This window comes from Antennarius striatus, chromosome 19, assembly GCF_040054535.1.
Source record: "Antennarius striatus isolate MH-2024 chromosome 19, ASM4005453v1, whole genome shotgun sequence".
Taxonomy (NCBI): domain Eukaryota; kingdom Metazoa; phylum Chordata; class Actinopteri; order Lophiiformes; family Antennariidae; genus Antennarius; species Antennarius striatus.
In genome coordinates this window covers 8,887,892-8,905,494 of record NC_090794.1, presented here as the reverse complement: position 1 = coordinate 8,905,494, position 17,603 = coordinate 8,887,892, and the positions used below count along the sequence as shown (strand labels likewise).

General features: G+C 42.9%; 1 protein-coding gene across 3 annotated transcripts in view; it reads left to right on the top strand.

The window, feature by feature from the left end:
• Positions 1-13,806, top strand: part of runx2b (RUNX family transcription factor 2b) — a 40,516-nt gene extending 26,710 nt beyond the window's left edge. For 2 of the 3 annotated variants that reach the window (XM_068342765.1, XM_068342766.1), the window contains exons 6-8: positions 4,821-4,988; positions 7,847-8,008; positions 10,683-13,806. In XM_068342765.1, coding sequence (XP_068198866.1) covers positions 4,821-4,988; positions 7,847-8,008; positions 10,683-11,161 — 809 coding nt within the window. In that variant the 3' untranslated portion in view covers positions 11,162-13,806. The remainder of the gene's footprint in view (positions 1-4,820; positions 4,989-7,846; positions 8,009-10,682) is intronic. The other variant, XM_068342767.1, reaches the window with a different exon arrangement.
• Positions 13,807-17,603: the final 3,797 nt, after the last annotated feature.

Sequence of the window (17,603 nt, the reverse complement as noted above, 5' to 3'; positions counted from 1 at the left end):
CTTTTGTAGAGCTTTCAGGTGACAAAAGAGGATGCCAGAAAATGGAAAGGTCTTTTCTTGCTTGTACATCCATCTATCTGCTCCTGCTTTACTTAAAGCTGCTTATAACAATGGAAGCCAGACAAATAAAACTCAACAGAACATCAGGGAGGAAAGAAGTGAAAAAGGGAAAGATGAGAAGAAAAAACATGGAGACAAAAAAGTAGTGCAGGCTTTTCCAGAGGCAGTCATTCAGTTGAATGTCTTATGAAGTCCCTTGAAGAGTTGCCAAGGCCTTTACAACGCAAAACACAAAATCATTCGGCGTTGGGGAGAGACAGGGAGGAAGGAAGCTAAATGAAGAGAGAGAAAGGGAGGCAAAAAATGAATAATAAAAAAAGAGGCAAAGATTAAGAGGATCTGGAGATGGTTGGCCCCGAGCTTCGACTGAAAACATCTCTGAGGGATTTGTTCTCTCCTGTTGTGAATCAAGCCACTTTAATGTGAGCAGAGGTGTGTGTGTGTGTGTGTGTGCGTGTGTGTGTGTGTGTGTGTGAGTGTGTGTGTGTACTCTTTAAACTTTGCTCAGAGTCATGCAGCAGCGTATGTAATATGATTTTGTGCCGACTAAATGTTTCACCTTTGGGAATTGTGTGTATGTGTTCATAAAAGCGTGTGTGTTGTATGCGCGTATGAGCGTGTGTGCGTGCGTGCGTGCGTGTGTGTGAGTGCGTGTGTGTGTGTGTGTGTGCCCTTCCCTTGCCTGGCTTGCTTCCTCCAGGCTGGAACGCATGGACCACACAGACGGCTGGCAGCACTCCACGACAGACTGGCTCCCTCTTTCTCTTCGTCTCCTTCCCTCTCTCAATAGCTGCTTCGTCTCGCTCTCCCTCTTTGGCTTCCACTTTTTCACTTCCTCATTTTTTTTCTCTCAATTCTACATTTATCATCTCCTCTCCTTTTCTCCCAGACCCCCATGATAGACGGGCGTCACCCACTCGACACGTCTCCTCTCGAGCCACGTCCTGCCAGTATCAGATTGCCATGTGAAATAATTCATTGTTTCTGACTGCTAAAAAAAAACAAAAACACATGACCAGTGTGAGGGATCCAAATAAAAAAAATGAAATATGGAGCCAGTGTATTCGCTCGTTGACTTTACTGGCTGTTCCACCAGGAGATGACTGACACACATCTACAATAAATACACACAAACACACACTGGCTGATTCAACCCAGGCGTCATGAGCATGAATCAGCCCCAAAGATACATTCATCCAGTCGCACCCAGTCATCATAAACCAGGCAGACAAACTTAGAGGGCATGACGTGACGCTGAATTTATAAATTATCCCATTTATTCAGAATCTTTTTGGCGGTTTGCATTTTTATCACGTGTTAGGCAACTTAATCAGTCAGAAGTTTGGAGAGTTTCCACCTGAGCTTACTGATAGCGGAAACTTGATTTGATGGTGGTTATGGTGGGTAATTCCAACTTTGAAGACATTGTCTTGCGAAGGCATTTGATACAATTTTAATGTCGTGTCTACACAGTAAATTCAAAGCTGTAGCCATGAAATCCTAGTTTAGAATCAAGACGGGAAAGAGAGTTACGGCTAGCTTAGAGTTGGACTCTGTATGAATATGAAGCCACCCACCATCATCTTTACAGCTCATTCACTAAATGTTATGCATTATTTTATAAATAAATATTGTGCTTTCAGAAAAATGCTATCATCCCTGTTTACATTCTTATGGTCAGCTTAGGTAAACTAACTGCTGACTTCATTTTTTACCATACAGACACAAATTCTCTTATCTAACTTCAAGAAACAAAAGTAATACTCATATTTTTAAAGCATGACATCATTAAAAAACAATTTCCTAGCTAAAAAAAAAAAAAAACTAATTGAGGAAACAGCCAGCCATGATCTCTGTGCTCAGGTTCCTTCCCATTCTATTCCTTCCATTAATTACATTGGAGTTATATTTTGCTTGCCTACCAGCTCTTACTAACTGCTATCCGATCAGCTGAATCCAGACTTATGTCTCTTGGATGGCTGTAATAATGCTATTCCAGGATCAGTGTTGCAACTGTGTGATTACAGAGTCTATCTTTAACGTGTATTATCTTATCATTAGTCATCTTTTTTCATGTCCGTGTGTTTGTACATATCTGATCCTGAATTGCATGTGTGCGTGTGCAAGTATGTATGCAAAAGGCATGTGTTCAAATGTGCATGATTGAATATTCAGGCGTGTGTTTGCATATATTCACACTTGCATTTGTGTGTGTGTGTGTGTGTGTGTGTGTGTGTGTGTGTGTGTGTGTGTGCGTGTGTGTGCGCGCTCACATCTGGTCTGAATCTGTCCACGTTTCCGGCCGCTGGCTGGGCAGGGAAGTGGCAGGCGCTATCGAAAATCTCCGCTGTTTTCACAGGGATGATGGGAATCTCAGGGACTTTCCCTACGGCAGTGAAATCATCCGCCTTTCCCATTCCTTTAAATACCCCCGTCTCATTCTTCTGCCCTGCTAGGGTTCCGATAAAACAGCTGAGACGTCTTGTGTTTGGCAACAGTGGTCTTCTAAAAGGTGTAATTAACTCATGAAAAACTGTATTTACTGTCAAGGCCCGCTAAACGAATGGGCTTGAGGTCTGGCTGTTTGGAGTGTAAATTGGACCTTAATGTGGTGGTCGACATGCTGCATTCCTATAGGAGGAAAATGGCTTTAAAATTTAAACTGGGTTGCATCCATAGGTTTCTTGACAGCATGGTAGTTCAGGATGGAGACTGAGGTCTGCCGAAGTTTGGGCTTTTGTTATCAGGGAGTTGTTTTGTCAAGCGGATCACAATTTTAATTATCTCCTCAGAAACACATGTCTGTCTTCATCTTTGGATATCCCTCAAACCCACCTAAACTCTCTGACAGTTTCCCCCATTCCCCGTTCTCTGTGCTCAGCACTATTCACATAACCTGTGTCTCCTCACTGCTTCAAAACCATCCAGAGCTCTTAATTTAGTGGTCATCAGGGTCTCTTCCTCCCCCTGTGCCTCCTCCCCCACACGTCTGTCCCCCTCTGTCTCCCCTCATCTCCCTCGGTCTCCCATTGCTATTTATTCCCATCACTAGGAGACTGGCTGTGCACAAAGGCCGCACTGTGTCCCGAAGCTTTTTTAGAATAGAAATTCAGTCTGGTGAAAATGGAAACACTATGATTGACTGGGCACAGATTGCATGCAGAGATGAGGAATACCAGTGAAAGGCACACAATATCCACAGGAACGATGGGGAATATTATTAATGAAATGTAGTCATGAATTATGTCATGAAGTACAAAAAAATCTTCAATAAGCTGAGGTTTTTAAGTTGCCGATATTATTTGCGTTCCAGAGGCGCTACGTAATGAGGCAGATGATGTGGCTGTTTATTTTGAACTGTGTGATGCCAGCCCAGTAACGTCATTGCAATAAAAAATCATGGTCTGTCTGACTGTCGCTGTATTTTAACTGCCGCCATCCTCGATTCATCACAGAGCAAGATTCCAAACTGTTGTTCCAGAATAAAAGAGCATGCTGTGAGGTTTCTGATGGTTTAAGGAGGCATTTGTGAGGCTATAAATGTATTTTCTTGCATTAGAGGAAAAATGTGATGCTGATTATTTCATTTGTAGCCAGTAGAGAGAGAAAGGTGGACACTAGGAGGTATTATTAGTCCACATGTTGGACTATTAGTCCATAATAACTCCTTGTAGGTAGTCTGCGTGCTTGGATCTTGAATCTTTGTAATAGTAAAGACATCTCGCTACCCTCCTCTCCCTTCTAGACACCCTTTCAGTGTCATAGGTGTAGTGCCAGGGCTTTGTTCCCAGTACAGGCAGGTTGGGCAGGATTCTGAAGTAGCTCAGTGTTTCTGTCTGTGCCAGCTGGAGCTATGCCAGGCATGGCGGGAGTTTCTACTCTCTTCTGTTTGATATTTACTTAACCGCCTTTACACGATGACTAGAACAAGACCAGACAGACCCACTGACACAGACCAGTGCCAACAATAAAAACAACTGTGTGTACAGCCTTCCCTTTCTATCCCACCTTTGCTAAACATTAGTCCACACCTGGTCCCATTGGAAGTTTTGCATCGCTGTTCCTCCTACAAGGCTGTGATCGAAATTGGCTCACACAGGGAGAGCAAATGACACCATTCTGGTGTTGTTTCATGCAGCTTGTGTGTTTGCAATCTGTGGGAAATGTGTTTGCGCACTTAGGGAGTTTAGTGTCATTTGTCTTTCAGAGCATCGAAAATACAATCAAGGATATGAAGAGTGTAACATTATCAGTGGAGGAATGCAGGAAACAAGCAGGCAAAATATATTTGGCAAACATTTCGACTCCTGTGGGGATAATGGTGCGATGGCGTGAGAGCTGGTGTTTAACTGAGGATGGAGCCTCAAGTTAAAACTCAGCATACTTCTCACACAGCACTGCCCTGTCTGAACAGTGTTCCTGTCATGCAAAGTGACACAAGGTAATTGGCTCTTTTAATTAGCAGGATGTCACATCCCATTCTCAAATGCCAACTCTTTGTTTAGAAGTCAAATTATGTTTACCAAGTAAGTCACGGCATACCGGAGAACTGTGTCGTTAAATGTGTGTTTTAATGGATAACTGACAAACAGTGCGAAGAGAACAGCAAACAAATTGACATCATTATTCACACGGTGTTGATAGGTGTCCTTGAGCATCATCTCACATTCATAAAAACATGGTTTTCGTGCAACATCGCTGCAGTGACAACTACAGCGATGACTGGCACAGTAAAACACTGTTTTTGCATGTGACTGCAGGGCATCGTCAGAAACTGGAGGACCCTCCCAAGGCTGGTCTCTTCTCAGACCGCCTTAGTGAGCTCGAAAGGATGAGGGTGAGGGTGACTGTTCCCACTCAAGGCCCCCGCCCAACTCTCAACACAGTGGCCAACTCCTTCAACCCGCAGGGACAGACACAGATCACAGGTGAGCATCTGATCCTCCACCTTAATGTTAGACCCTGAAATCCACCTGCTTTGCTGATGTTGACCCCTTGAAAACACAAAACCCCATGTACTGCAAGGTACTTTCAGATGGCTAGAGGTGTAATTCAAAGTTAAGTCATTGATGAGAGGTTTCATTTTAAAATGATGTACAGTACTGTATTTTCCACACTATAAGGCACACCTAAAAGCCTTTGATTTTCTCAAAAACCAACAGTGTGCCTTATAGTGTGAAAAATACTGTGTTTTTTAAAAAATTCCTGTACAGAACAGTGAACACAGAATGAAAATAATGTTACACTTATTGTAATTTATTATTGGTATCATATTTGTTTTGGCATGTTCAATCTTTTTTCTGTGTTTGATTCCAAAGATAATATATGTTCAAGATTAATCAATTGTTCACTTTTATTGTAGATGCACTTCAATTATTAGCAAATTAAGATGAGTTGAAAGATTCTAAGGATGAGATTTTTTTTCCCTCTTGGATTCTTCCTTGATGGTTTGATAGGCCACTAACAAAAACAGCAGGACACCAGATCTAAAGCTGTAAGGCTTGAATGATGATCTGTTTGTATAATGTGTGGTATTCTTTGAGTAATCATAAGCATACGTATTGTTTAGTAGTATTTTTGTGGGAAGGCAAAAATGATTCTTACTGTGGTAAGAATCAGAGGCTGCAGCATCCCCATTACCTCAGAGAAACCTCCGGTTCTATTTACTGTAATTATTTTGCAAGAAAATTAAACAGAAATAAATTGTGTCATTGCACTTCTGCATACTTCTGTCTGATGTAATGCATAACACACATAATGTAAAAAATAAACAGTTTGATCTTTTAAGTCATGCATCCATACTGCATTTGTTTGCATTAGTTTACGCACAAACTTTAAAGAAAATCCAAAAATAGTGCGAAAGAAGAATGAACCGAATAACCACTGACATGGATATCATGCACCATGAAATCTTCAAGGGAATCACTAAATAAATGAGCGGGCTGAGTCACAGTATGAGTCACAGTCTGAGTCACAAACGACGTGACAGTCACTGTTTGTAAGGTGTAATATCAAACCCCCAATAGGAGGATTGGTACATCCTGATGGAACCACAGAACACCCAGAGCAGTGTGTGACATTGTGTCTGAGATCACCTGTCTGTGTCTCGTCTCTCTATCAGTCTGTGTTGTAGGAGGTAACATCATCTGTCATGCTTGAATGACCGCTACCTGATCGCCTCCACCTCTGGAGGCTCCTCGCAGGTTGTTTAGCTCTTAGTTACTTTATGGCGTCCGAGGCGGGGTTAAAAAGCGTAGCAGTGTGGCAGCAAGTGGACTGGACATTAATTATCTCCCTCCTCAAAGCAAATGAGAGATATTTCAATGGGTTCTGTGTGTGGATAAGTGTTTGTTAATGGTTTCCTCAAAAATGATCAAAGGTAAACAAATAGGCCTGGAGGATGAAGAATGGTGCGATTTTTATGTTGTGGTTATTGAAAAAGAGAATGTAATTTTTGTGTGCTCTCTAGTACCACTTAGTTGTCTTAAGAGGGAATGGGTCTGTCTACCTGTGTGTAAATGTGATGGTGGTAAGCAGCGCTTCAGATGGCGCAAATGTACTCTGAAAGATAGCAAGCTTAAATATGTCCTATAACAGATTGGGTTTGTAGATTACTGCCAAAAAAACTGCTGGAATTATGGCCCGATTTGAATTTGGCACTTAACACTTAGCACCAGTCATTTAGCATTGATCAGTTTATCAAAAACTGTAGAAGACAGAAGAGTGAGCATCTCTGACCATCAGCTGATCGTTCCTCACTTCACTGTGCAACATCTGCAGCTCAACTACTGGAATCTAGACCACGGGCTTGAGGCGGCTGTTCGCTAGCATCAGCTGCTTCCATGCTCACCATGACAACCCTGTTTTACATATTAATCATTGTTTCACGTCACATCACTAATGCATTTGTAATTTTAATGGCCTTTTTACATAGTGCTTTTGAGGATATTCCTATTAAAAAATTTTAATCAGTTAACTGGTCAGTTTGCTTTCATTCCCATTCAGCCTTCATTCATTACATTTATCGAACATTTAGCAATCTGCTCTATGCATTACTTTTTTTTAATCAATTTTTTTAATTTATAATTTATCCATCTAACCCTGCAATTGTTAACTATTAATAAATAGCTAAATTTTTTAGCTGCATCGCTAGTTATTTATATCATTGGGTCAAACAATTATCTATTAATGTCATTTAATTTAATTCAATTCAAAATTCTGCACAGTTATGTTCCACTGGGTAACAAAATACAAGAAATAATTTTCCCACAGAAATTACTTTTTTTTCCCTTATCAGTCATCACAAACTGAAAAGACGAAAAAAATATTCAACAACATTCGCTTTCTGTTCTCGCGTTGCAACTGAAACACGCACGATAAAGTGTATGCAGTGGTTATTTTCTTGGTTGTCTCCTGGTGTGTTTGCACCTTGGGTGTGTGCCAGCAAGGCTCTCTGTGCCTCAGCTGCAAGCACAATGTTTTATTAGGCAAACAGGAAGATCTTGTCCACGAAGGTAAACATTAGATGTGTCATTATTGAGGATGTTGTATAACGCGCCCAACTGATACTTACCTCTAAACATGAGCACCAAGAGAAAGAAATAATGTCTCTAGTTGTTGTTCTTGTTGTTTTTATTGTTGTTTTAATTAGAGCGTTTGAATCCGTTTCTGAAACTCTGCTAATTATTCTTGCTTTCTTTTCCTGTCTGTTTATTCTCTTTATATCTTTCTGGGCTTTTTTTCTCCTCCCACATTTCCCTTTCCTCGCTCCGTTTCTCCCCACCAGACCCTCGTCAGTCCCAGTCCTCTCCTCCGTGGTCGTATGAACAGACGTACCCGTCCTACCTGAGTCCCATGGCGTCCCCCTCTGTCCACTCCACCACCCCTCTCTCATCCAGCCGAGGCACGGGCCTGCCCGCCATCAGTGACGTACCTAGACGATTGCCAGGTAGAAACATCACTCAAATGCAAATTTGCATACTCTCCACGTCCCGTAACGACAACAAAACCCCCACTGATGGTCCAGATGATGCATTTCCTGAAACAATAGAAGAGGGGAAAGGGAGCGAGACAGATGTGCGTGCACAGAGGAGAAAAAAAACAGCAATGCACAAAGTACTTTTTACTGGAGTAGTATAGCACAGTGAGCTACCATTATCTCATTCTCAGATGAATGAGTGGAATGAGGCATGTTGTCACCATCCAGCTGTTTCTACAGAGAGGCCTTCGGATGGCGTAAACGACAGTAAAAGAAAAAGCATTCATTTCCTTTTTTCTTGACTCCAAGCCTTTGATCCCAGAGGAGTATGGGTAATAACAGGCCCTGGGATTAAAAAAAAAAAAGACTCGTGACTTACATATAAAGTGTCTTTATAGTGATATACCCCTCTCGCAAGGAATTATGGGTAATTCATGAGCCAGTCTGCTGTAACTGCAGCATCTCGTTCCAATTTGTCTCTGTCCCCCCCCCCTCAGTATGAAAGCTCCTTTAAACTCCCTGCATGCCGCCAGACAAGTTTCTCCCCCATACACCTGTTTGATTCTCTGCCATCTTTTTTTTTTTTTACTGCACTCCTTTTTTCCACCCCTTCTGTTTTCTTGTGTAACACGTTGCACCCTCCCTCGTGCGAGTGTGCCCCAAGCGAAATTGAGTGATTACGCGACGCAGCCGTGTGACTCCGCATTAGAAAGGGCTTAAAATTCAGCCAGCTGCATTGTCAACTTTGATTAAGTTGGTCCTTCCCTTCGAGCTTTCATCTCACCAACGTCAGGCTTTGTTCTCGGAGTGACACACCTGCATGTGCGAGCATGTTCAAGAACACAGGCCCGGTAACTCTCCTGCTGTCTTTACCTACTTGCACACATTTAATGCCTCCTAAGCGATGTGACTAAGACCCTCAGATCTCTGGAGATCATGTCAACACCTTGCCAGGCTGCGCCGTAACAGTATCCAGCCGCAGAGCATACTGACAAGTACAAGCAGAAGCTGATTGGATGCCCCAGTGCGAACACACGCCTCACCCTCCTCTCCACTCACACCTTTATGCAACGCAGCTCATGTGTTGCAATGCTAATATTGCTTTTGCAAAAAAAAATTAATCTGTCAAATACAACACCTACTTTGGAGGTGAAGCTTGAGCGTTTGGAAAATTCTTCTAAGTATTTAGACAATGTCCCCCCCTCTGGTTTCGTTTAAACTAATAAAGTTCGATCTGGCTCATCATCACAGGGCCCCTTCTGAGCGCTAAAATAGGTCCAAATGTTAAAAACAGAATGCCGGTCTGGGATGTCTGAGATCACACTGCTCCACCACAGTGGAGACAATCACCTACTATTTCTATCAGAATCAAACAGATCTTGCGGAAAGAGGAAGTTTAAAGGCCTTTAATTGGCAGCATATGCTAACGCCAGCGACAAACGCGGCTTCACAATTCCTCCCTGCACATAAACACGGCAACCCCCCCTCCTCCTCCTCCGCCTTCTTCATCCCCGCCACCCGCTGTCCTCTCGCAGCAGACATGGTGACACGGAAGACGCCTGGTGATTTATGATAAGAACTCCATGGCTGGACTAAACCACTGAGAGGAGATGGAAGCAGAGGGACGGGGGAGGTTGGGGGTGTAGAGCAAGAGAGAGAGGACCTCCTATTCTCCTAAAACTCTGCGAAGCTCGCCACAGCCAGTTAGTGGTTTTTGGGTATTTTTTAAGGGATGAAGCGAAGAGAGGAACGAAGGGTGAGATGGAGCAGCTCCCTCTCGGCTCGCTCAGTTACGCGCGTAACACACGAACACACACATACACACACACGCTGGAGCCGATGGGAGGCGAGGAGAGGAGCCACATCAGAGCTCAGCCCTGCCTCATTATGGATCTCATGGAAACTGTTTCTGCTCAAAGTGTTTCCACATGTGCAGCTCCTGATTCATCCCAACTGCTTTTTTATGTGCATACAGTATTCAGACACACATATCCCCCCACCCTCACACACACACATACACACACACACACACACACACACACACACACATTAGGCTGCATAAACAGCTTTACAGATGCATATGAGCGCGCACCAACACTCACACAGAGGCGTAAACATGTTGCATGCGCTGGACTTGAGTGATGTGACTTTCTGAAAAACTCCAGAGTTGTGAAGAGAATTGAAAAACAGCAGGTTGACAAATATAATGACATTTATAAGCAGATGCTGATTCTGTGAGCAAACCCACAAAATCCATTGGCCAAAGTCTTTAGTAAATTAACTAATGCTCATATCTGTCTCATATCTCAAGGGACTTATTTGTTATATTCAATTACGTATAATAAAGTGTTAATCGTTTGATAGTCCAAAACCACATTTTACATAATCAAGTCTGACAAACTGGAAAGAAGCGCAATTATTTAGGCTCAAATGATAATATTTGTCATACTTTTGATGTCAACGCCTAATGTGATGTTTCTGTGGGGGGATTTTTGTGTGTGTGTGTGTGTGTGTGTGTGTGTGTGTGTGTGTGTGTGTGTGTGTGTGTGTGTGTGTGTGTGTGTGTGTGTGTGTGTGTGTGTGTGTGTGTGTGTGTGTGTGTGTGTGTGTGTGTGTGTGTGTGTGTGTGTGTGTGTGTGTCTAGGTTCATCTGACCTAAGCCCATTCCCTGGCCAGTTTGATCGTCAGTTCCCGGGTCTCTCCTCCCTCACAGAGAGTCGTTTCTCCAGCCCTCGGATGCACTACCCAGCCACCTTCACTTACACTCCGCCCGTCACCTCTGGCATGTCGCTGGGCAGCGCCCACTACCACACCTACCTTCCACCTCCTTACCCGGGCTCCACCCAGAGCCAGAGTGGACCCTTTCAGACCAGCAGCACGCCCTATCTCTACTATGGCGCCTCGTCCGGTTCCTACCAGTTCTCCATGGTTCCCGGTGGGGACCGTTCGCCCTCCAGGATGATCCCACCTTGCACTAGCGCCTCCACGGGCACCTCCCTGGTCAACCCCAACCTGCCAAGCCAGACGGAGGGCGGAGTAGACGGCGACGGGAGCCACAGCAACTCCCCGACCATTCTCAATCCAGGAGGCCGCATGGATGAAGCAGTGTGGAGGCCATATTGAAGAAATCCAGGGGCTAGGGTTAGGGTTGGCAGTGAAGTGATGTCTTGGTTTGAAAGCACAAACCTTTTTTAATTGAAAAGGGGATTTTTGAGCTCTCATCAGCTATTTGTACTTTTTGCTTGGAAATTAAGTTTGAAATTTAACACAAAAAAAAAGACCGGACTTTTGTGGACTTCCTCAAAGAATGTGCTCTGATCACAGCACTGCAATGGGAGTCTCACAGCAATAATGACCATTTTAATAGGCCCAAGTGGACGAGACATTATTTCAGTTTCATTATAATCCACAAGCTAAGGGACGCTTCATCAATATTTGTAAAAGACTGCCTTTTTTGTATAGCGTTTGTATTTCACTAAGGCATTTTGCAGAGCATGTTTTTGTACTACGACAATATCAAGATGAAAGTTAGGCACTGAGCAGCGCGTGATGAGAGTAACACACGTTACCTTAAGAGGTATGGACAGTAAATTTGCTTAAAACCAATTAATTTAACTTGTATATTGTGGGTGAAACATTGATGTAGATTGAGGCGTTTTCCTCGTTTTAACTTATAAAAGCCATAAATTATGTATTGTATTTGAAACTTGAGTCAAAGAAGTGTAATCTGAATATTTTTGATGCATCTATATAACTAAGTTAAAATGATGTGTTTTTTATAGATAATTTAAAAGAGAGCGAGAGAGACAGAGATGTTTAATTTTTTTGTCGTACCCAAAGATTTAAATGCTTTTGAGTATGAAATGTAATTTCCAAAGAGTATTGCGACATGTTTCTTCTGGTGCAACTTCCAGTTTAACTGCTCCACACATTAAGAGTCCAACATCCTCACCAGGCGATGACACATAGTTGGCTGGATTTAAAACTTGGGTATTTATTGAGCAATAGCTCGCATAATGCCTCTTGGCAACATACCATGAAAATGAGCTTCAGTGGGAAAAATAATCATTCAGTGGGTAAATTCAACTCGATTCCTTGAGTTTGTCTATTTTAACATGCACACAGATATGTATGCCCAATATGAAACTGTAGATTGACACGTAGGCCAAAGATGATTACAACAGGGTCATGCCTGTGCTTGAGTGCACTCCAGTGAAGAAGGTCTGATTTCAAGGCTCAGTTATTACATGTACTTGAACTCCTCAGGACTGGAATAATCTTTGGATGATCTCAAATCTCACAGATTTGATAAATCTGCATGTGTATTTTTTATATCCAGTTAAGCTGATTGCTCCATCAAAAAAAGAAAAGAAAAAAGATGCCAATTCAATCGTAGCTTTCATAATATGTGCAAAAGGTGGCTTTGAAAACGTGTGTCTTAGTGTGTAACACACTGGTATGTCTTTGTTTCTTTTGTTTTTTTCTCTTTCGGTCTCTGAGACTGAAATGAAACCCTCACAGTCAAAGACTAAAAGGACTTTGACATTCCTTCACATTTATTTATTTTCCTTTTGTCGACTTGTTAACACAGTTTTCCAAATAGATCTGCAACGACCTCACCTTCCACTGTCATCTAAATTTATTCTGTTGATATTATCCCAATTAAAATTGCAATGTGAGATTTTTTTACAAAAAAGGTTGACATGATGAAAAATTGCAAAAACAAAGGTGATGGGATTCAGCTGCTGGCAGCAAAACGACTAACCAAAAAATATGGGAGACTTGTGTTTGTTTGTTTCATTAAGCACTTATTCCTTGTTTAATTTCTAGCAGCACTTGCGGCTGGCTGCCAGTAGGGCTCTTGGTTTTGATCCTCAGTGTAGATATAACACCACTGTTTTCACACACACACACACACACACACTGGTGCAGAATGGATAACACTTGGGCAAACAATACATTTACATTGGAATCAAAGCTGGTATTTAAAAAAAAACAAAAAAACTTTTCTTGTCTCCATACAATATGATATTCAGACTGTGTGTAGTAGTGTGGGTAATATAATAACCCAATTTGGGAAAAGCTGAGAAGCACACAGCCCTTTCCAGGGATCAGACTTCAGGCTTTTCGTTGGACGTTTGCACATACTGCCTCGTTCCCAGTCTGTGCAGAGGATGTTCTGAACTTGACTAGTAGAGCTGAACATGTCACCTTACATTTCACAACTACATCAGCCTGAGCAGAATGTCTTTTTTAGCTGTTACAGTATAACGTAAGAGGACAAAAAAAACATCAATAGATTGTTGCGATAGCCATTACACACAACCACCAGACTTTATTTCATCCACTTCTTCCTGCTTCTTTCTCTATCGTGCAGCACTGACATCCCATTTTGTCCTCAACTGCTTCTTTGTTTGTGTTTCTTGAAAAGAGGAGTGTCATCTTTTTTTTTTTTTAACTGGTACAAATGTTGCCTACAAACTGTTGTCAGAAACCATGTATTATTTAATGATCAATGTGTATGATATCCTGGAAACCATACCTTACCCTGTTCTTATGTAACGTTTACGTTTTGTGTCTGTTATGCTTCTTCTCTCATGAAATCTTGTCAGGAAATTGAAACCAATGGCGACTCCATTATTTTTGTCTTGGTACGTTTCATAAAGATCATCATTTATAAAGGGACAATCAGACCTGACAACAGTGAGTGAAATTGGCATTGTACAGTTTGTTTATTTTAAGAATAAAATAGGAATTTTGTAACATAATTTTTCATCTTATTCCTCTCTTTCTGATTTTTCTTTAAAGACGCATGTCATTATCCACTACATGCTCTGATAGGTTACGTAAAGAAAAAATGCTCACTCAATTAGAACTTCTCGGAAGATCAAATGCTTTTGTTTCCCTCTTTATCTTCAAGCAGGTTTGACACAAGCTTGATTTTTGACAATGTACAATCGGCTTTGACGCCCATCATCTCATAATATGCAAGTTAGTCAAGTGTGACATTGAAAACTGACGCCTGCAGTGGGTGGCCTAAACTTGATTTGCATGCATTTCAAGTCTCTGATCAGGTAAAAGAACATTTTAAAGACAAACATATTCTCTTCTATATCTAGGGATTTATTTCTCTGTGAGCTGATTTTCCAGATGGACACGATGTACCAACACGAGCATGAAATCTCTAAGAACACAGAGCTGTGTCATCCCTTATTAAATCCATTCTGAAAAAGTCAAGCAGATCTCTGAGCGTGTCGCGCGTAGCACATTTTGTGGTATCATCTCTGCTCTGCCGTTCTGTCTGTACTAACATTGTCTTTGGAAGGGGACTAAGGTGGGCCAGGGCCTTGGCATGCTCAACCAAACAACTACTGCCACTGCTGCTGCCATGGCTTCATTTCAAAGGTTCACTGGGAAACCAGAGAGATGGAGACAGAAACAGAGACAGAGAGAAGCAAAGAAGCTGTTTTACATTATTCCAAGACATAATAGAGCCAATCTAAGTGTGCGCACACACGTACACATGCTGAAACACACAGACGAGAAGGAGCGCTCCGCCATCCCATGTGTTTTTTAAGGTTCAGATTCGGAACGTTCTCGGGATTTCCCTGAATATAGATTTCATGGAAAAAGCTCCCGCTGGTTTCAGGTTCACATTTGCAGCATTCTCAGCCGTGTCTAGCTATTATAATAATGAACTCTGGGGGAGCAACGCGACCCAGACACCCAGAGAAATTAGCATAATGTCCCACAAGAACAGGATAGACGGCAGCAAAAAGACAGACTCACTTATGAAAGGCTTGCATGGAGGTTCTTTTTTTTTGTAGTTAGGTGGTTGAACCTGATGCCAGCGCTGATGTGTGTTTGATTTTTTATACCAGGTTGTAAATATTCCATTCAGATGTCTGTGCACATGCACGTGCACACACTGACACACACACGTATACAAACACACAGCTGACAGACTAATACAATTGTTTGCTTGACCTCATCACAGGTTTCATGGAAGTAGCTCAGGCGGTAAGAGATCCCCCAGGGCTCCATGCCACTCACAGAGCTGGGTACTGTATGTTTCCATCTCACTCATTAGTGTGTGTGTGTGTGTGTGTGTGTGTGTGTGTGTGTGTGTGTGTGTGTGTGTGTGTGTGTGTGTGTGTGTGTGTGTGTGTGTGTGTGTGTGTGTGTGTGTGTTATATTTGTGCCCTATACAGGGACCCCTACATCTTGATTTTTCATTTAGTCCAGAGATAAACTCTCAGCAGGGAACTTTTCCAATCGTCTCTGTCCAATCAGCATTGACCTCCATGAACCTTGCGAACCTGATGTCATTTGAGGCTTTAAAAAATGACAGCGGGAAGACTTTGATGTCTCACATGAAGGCCATCTTTTAGTGAAGCACAACCATGCACACCCTGAATACCACAAGACTGATTTTAATTTGATCTGATTATAATGGAGCAACCTTCCTGCCTGCGCCAGGGGGAATTTCAGAGTCAACAATACTTGTGTACTTTGGCGCACTCTAGTGGCTTTTTATTTAACCACCGGCACCAGGATGAGGGGCCCACCCAAACGGTGTTCCATACAGCCAAAGGCAAGCTAGATGTGTCCAAACTGCTCTTATTATGTTAGTGCTACTCGTACAAAAGTTCCAACACCGTACGTCTCCTCTCTGAGGACTGGAGCCTTTGCTCCATAAATTATAGTCAAATATGAAAAGTTCTTCACCCTCACAGAGAAGGGGTTGTAAACAGTGACTTGTCATTTGACCTGTAATAAAAGAAATGATCAATTGGCAGTTGAGCTGCATCCAGGCAACAGCCCAGAACCTCAGAGACATTCTACACTGTAAGGCAGCCCGACATCCAGCACCGGAGTCCATTCATCACTAGATTAAAGCCTGTGTTTTGCTCACTTTGGAAACATCTGATTCCATGAAACCATTTGCTGAAACACAACTCAGAGAAAAGTGCACTTATGAAATACAAAATACCTACGCGTAATGACTTCTGCCAGTTTAGATTATGTAATCCGACACCGGCCACACCCCCTGAAAAAAAAAAAGGAATTTGTGTGAAAATTTGAGTGTCAGAACCATGGACAGCGACCAAACACACAAACAAAAGGCCTCTTTGTCCAAGGCCTCCACTTCATGTCAGTGCTTCAAATTATATACTAGAGCTCAGCTGTCAGAAATGGCAAACTGTTGTAGCACGACTGAGTGTACAGAACATAAGACAGGATAAACCTCCACTCTGCGCCAAATATTCATGCAAAGCAGGCCTTTTTCCATAAGATCCAGCCAGGCAAAAACATTTTCAAAATCGGACAGAGAGCATCTTTGCCTGAAACCAAGCATGAAGCAGAACTGAGTGTTCTTCCTGCCAGAATGAAGGGCTGTTAAAACTTTATCAGGCACTTTTTAACTGAGAACTAATAGTCTGGTAATTCAGAGCAGAGATCCAATTTGGTGCTGAATGACATACAACCCTGGTGACGTTTGGATCATGTTGGGGCGTTTTGGAAAATCCACCACACAACCATAGACATATGGGGGATGCCAGGCAGAAAAAAATAGGGGGGTGGTGGGGGGGGGGGGTTGAGGGATGCCCGCCATCGTGTCTGCTTCTGCTTTAGACATTCATCCTCTCAGTCTCCGAGGATCATAACTCTTGTTAGAGGCACGTTTTATGGTTTATGACTGGAAAATAAAATGCAGCGTGTTTCCTGCAGGCGAAGTGATGATTTACAGCTATGAATGATAAAGTGAGCGCCCCGGCTGACAGCGTGAATGTGTGAGGGCTGCTGAGGATCCAGACATGTCAGACATGTGGATGTGAGTGTGGTCGCAAGGCGAGCGCGGTCACCGCAGCGCGGTTATAAACGCTGGAACGGAGCGCAAGAGGGGAAAAGTTCTGGCTCACTAGTAGGTATCAATACCTGACATCATCATCTCACCTAATTAGCGCAGTGTCCACATCCTTCTCCAGTGACCGTCGATTATTTCATGTGGTCCACAACTGGAAAAAGAAACCCTGACCAGTAAAGACTGCCCAGGAGCGTAAATACCGCTTGGGCTCCGCTGTCGGCAGATATTGTTAGTCATTTTTAACTACTCCTCTTCAAAAAGAGGAATCAGATATGTTTATTGCCATCTTCCGCCTAAATATGGCCCTGATTATTCAGTTACACAGAGTAATGTCTTGATCACCTGGCTCCAGGCGCTCACAGTCCTTACTCCATTGCCAGGACGCGTCCCAGCCTCCACACGACTTTACCGCTGATCTGGGACAGTGCGCCAAGTGCGCTCTCTGGTGAGGTCCTCAGTCTTAAGTCGAAACCGCAGGCGCACGCCAGGCAGATCAATAATCCCCATCAAGCCTCACCACAAGTCACTCAAACCTCCACGGGCAGGCAAGCGGAGGAAGGTTGGAGGACCTGCTGAGAATTTGATACTCGCTCAGATGCTCTCCGTCTCCGAGAGGAAGAGATGAGGGCTCGTCCCTCCATGGCCCTGTCTCCTCTTTTAAACATGATCCCCTGTTATGACATGGTTCCCTGTCAT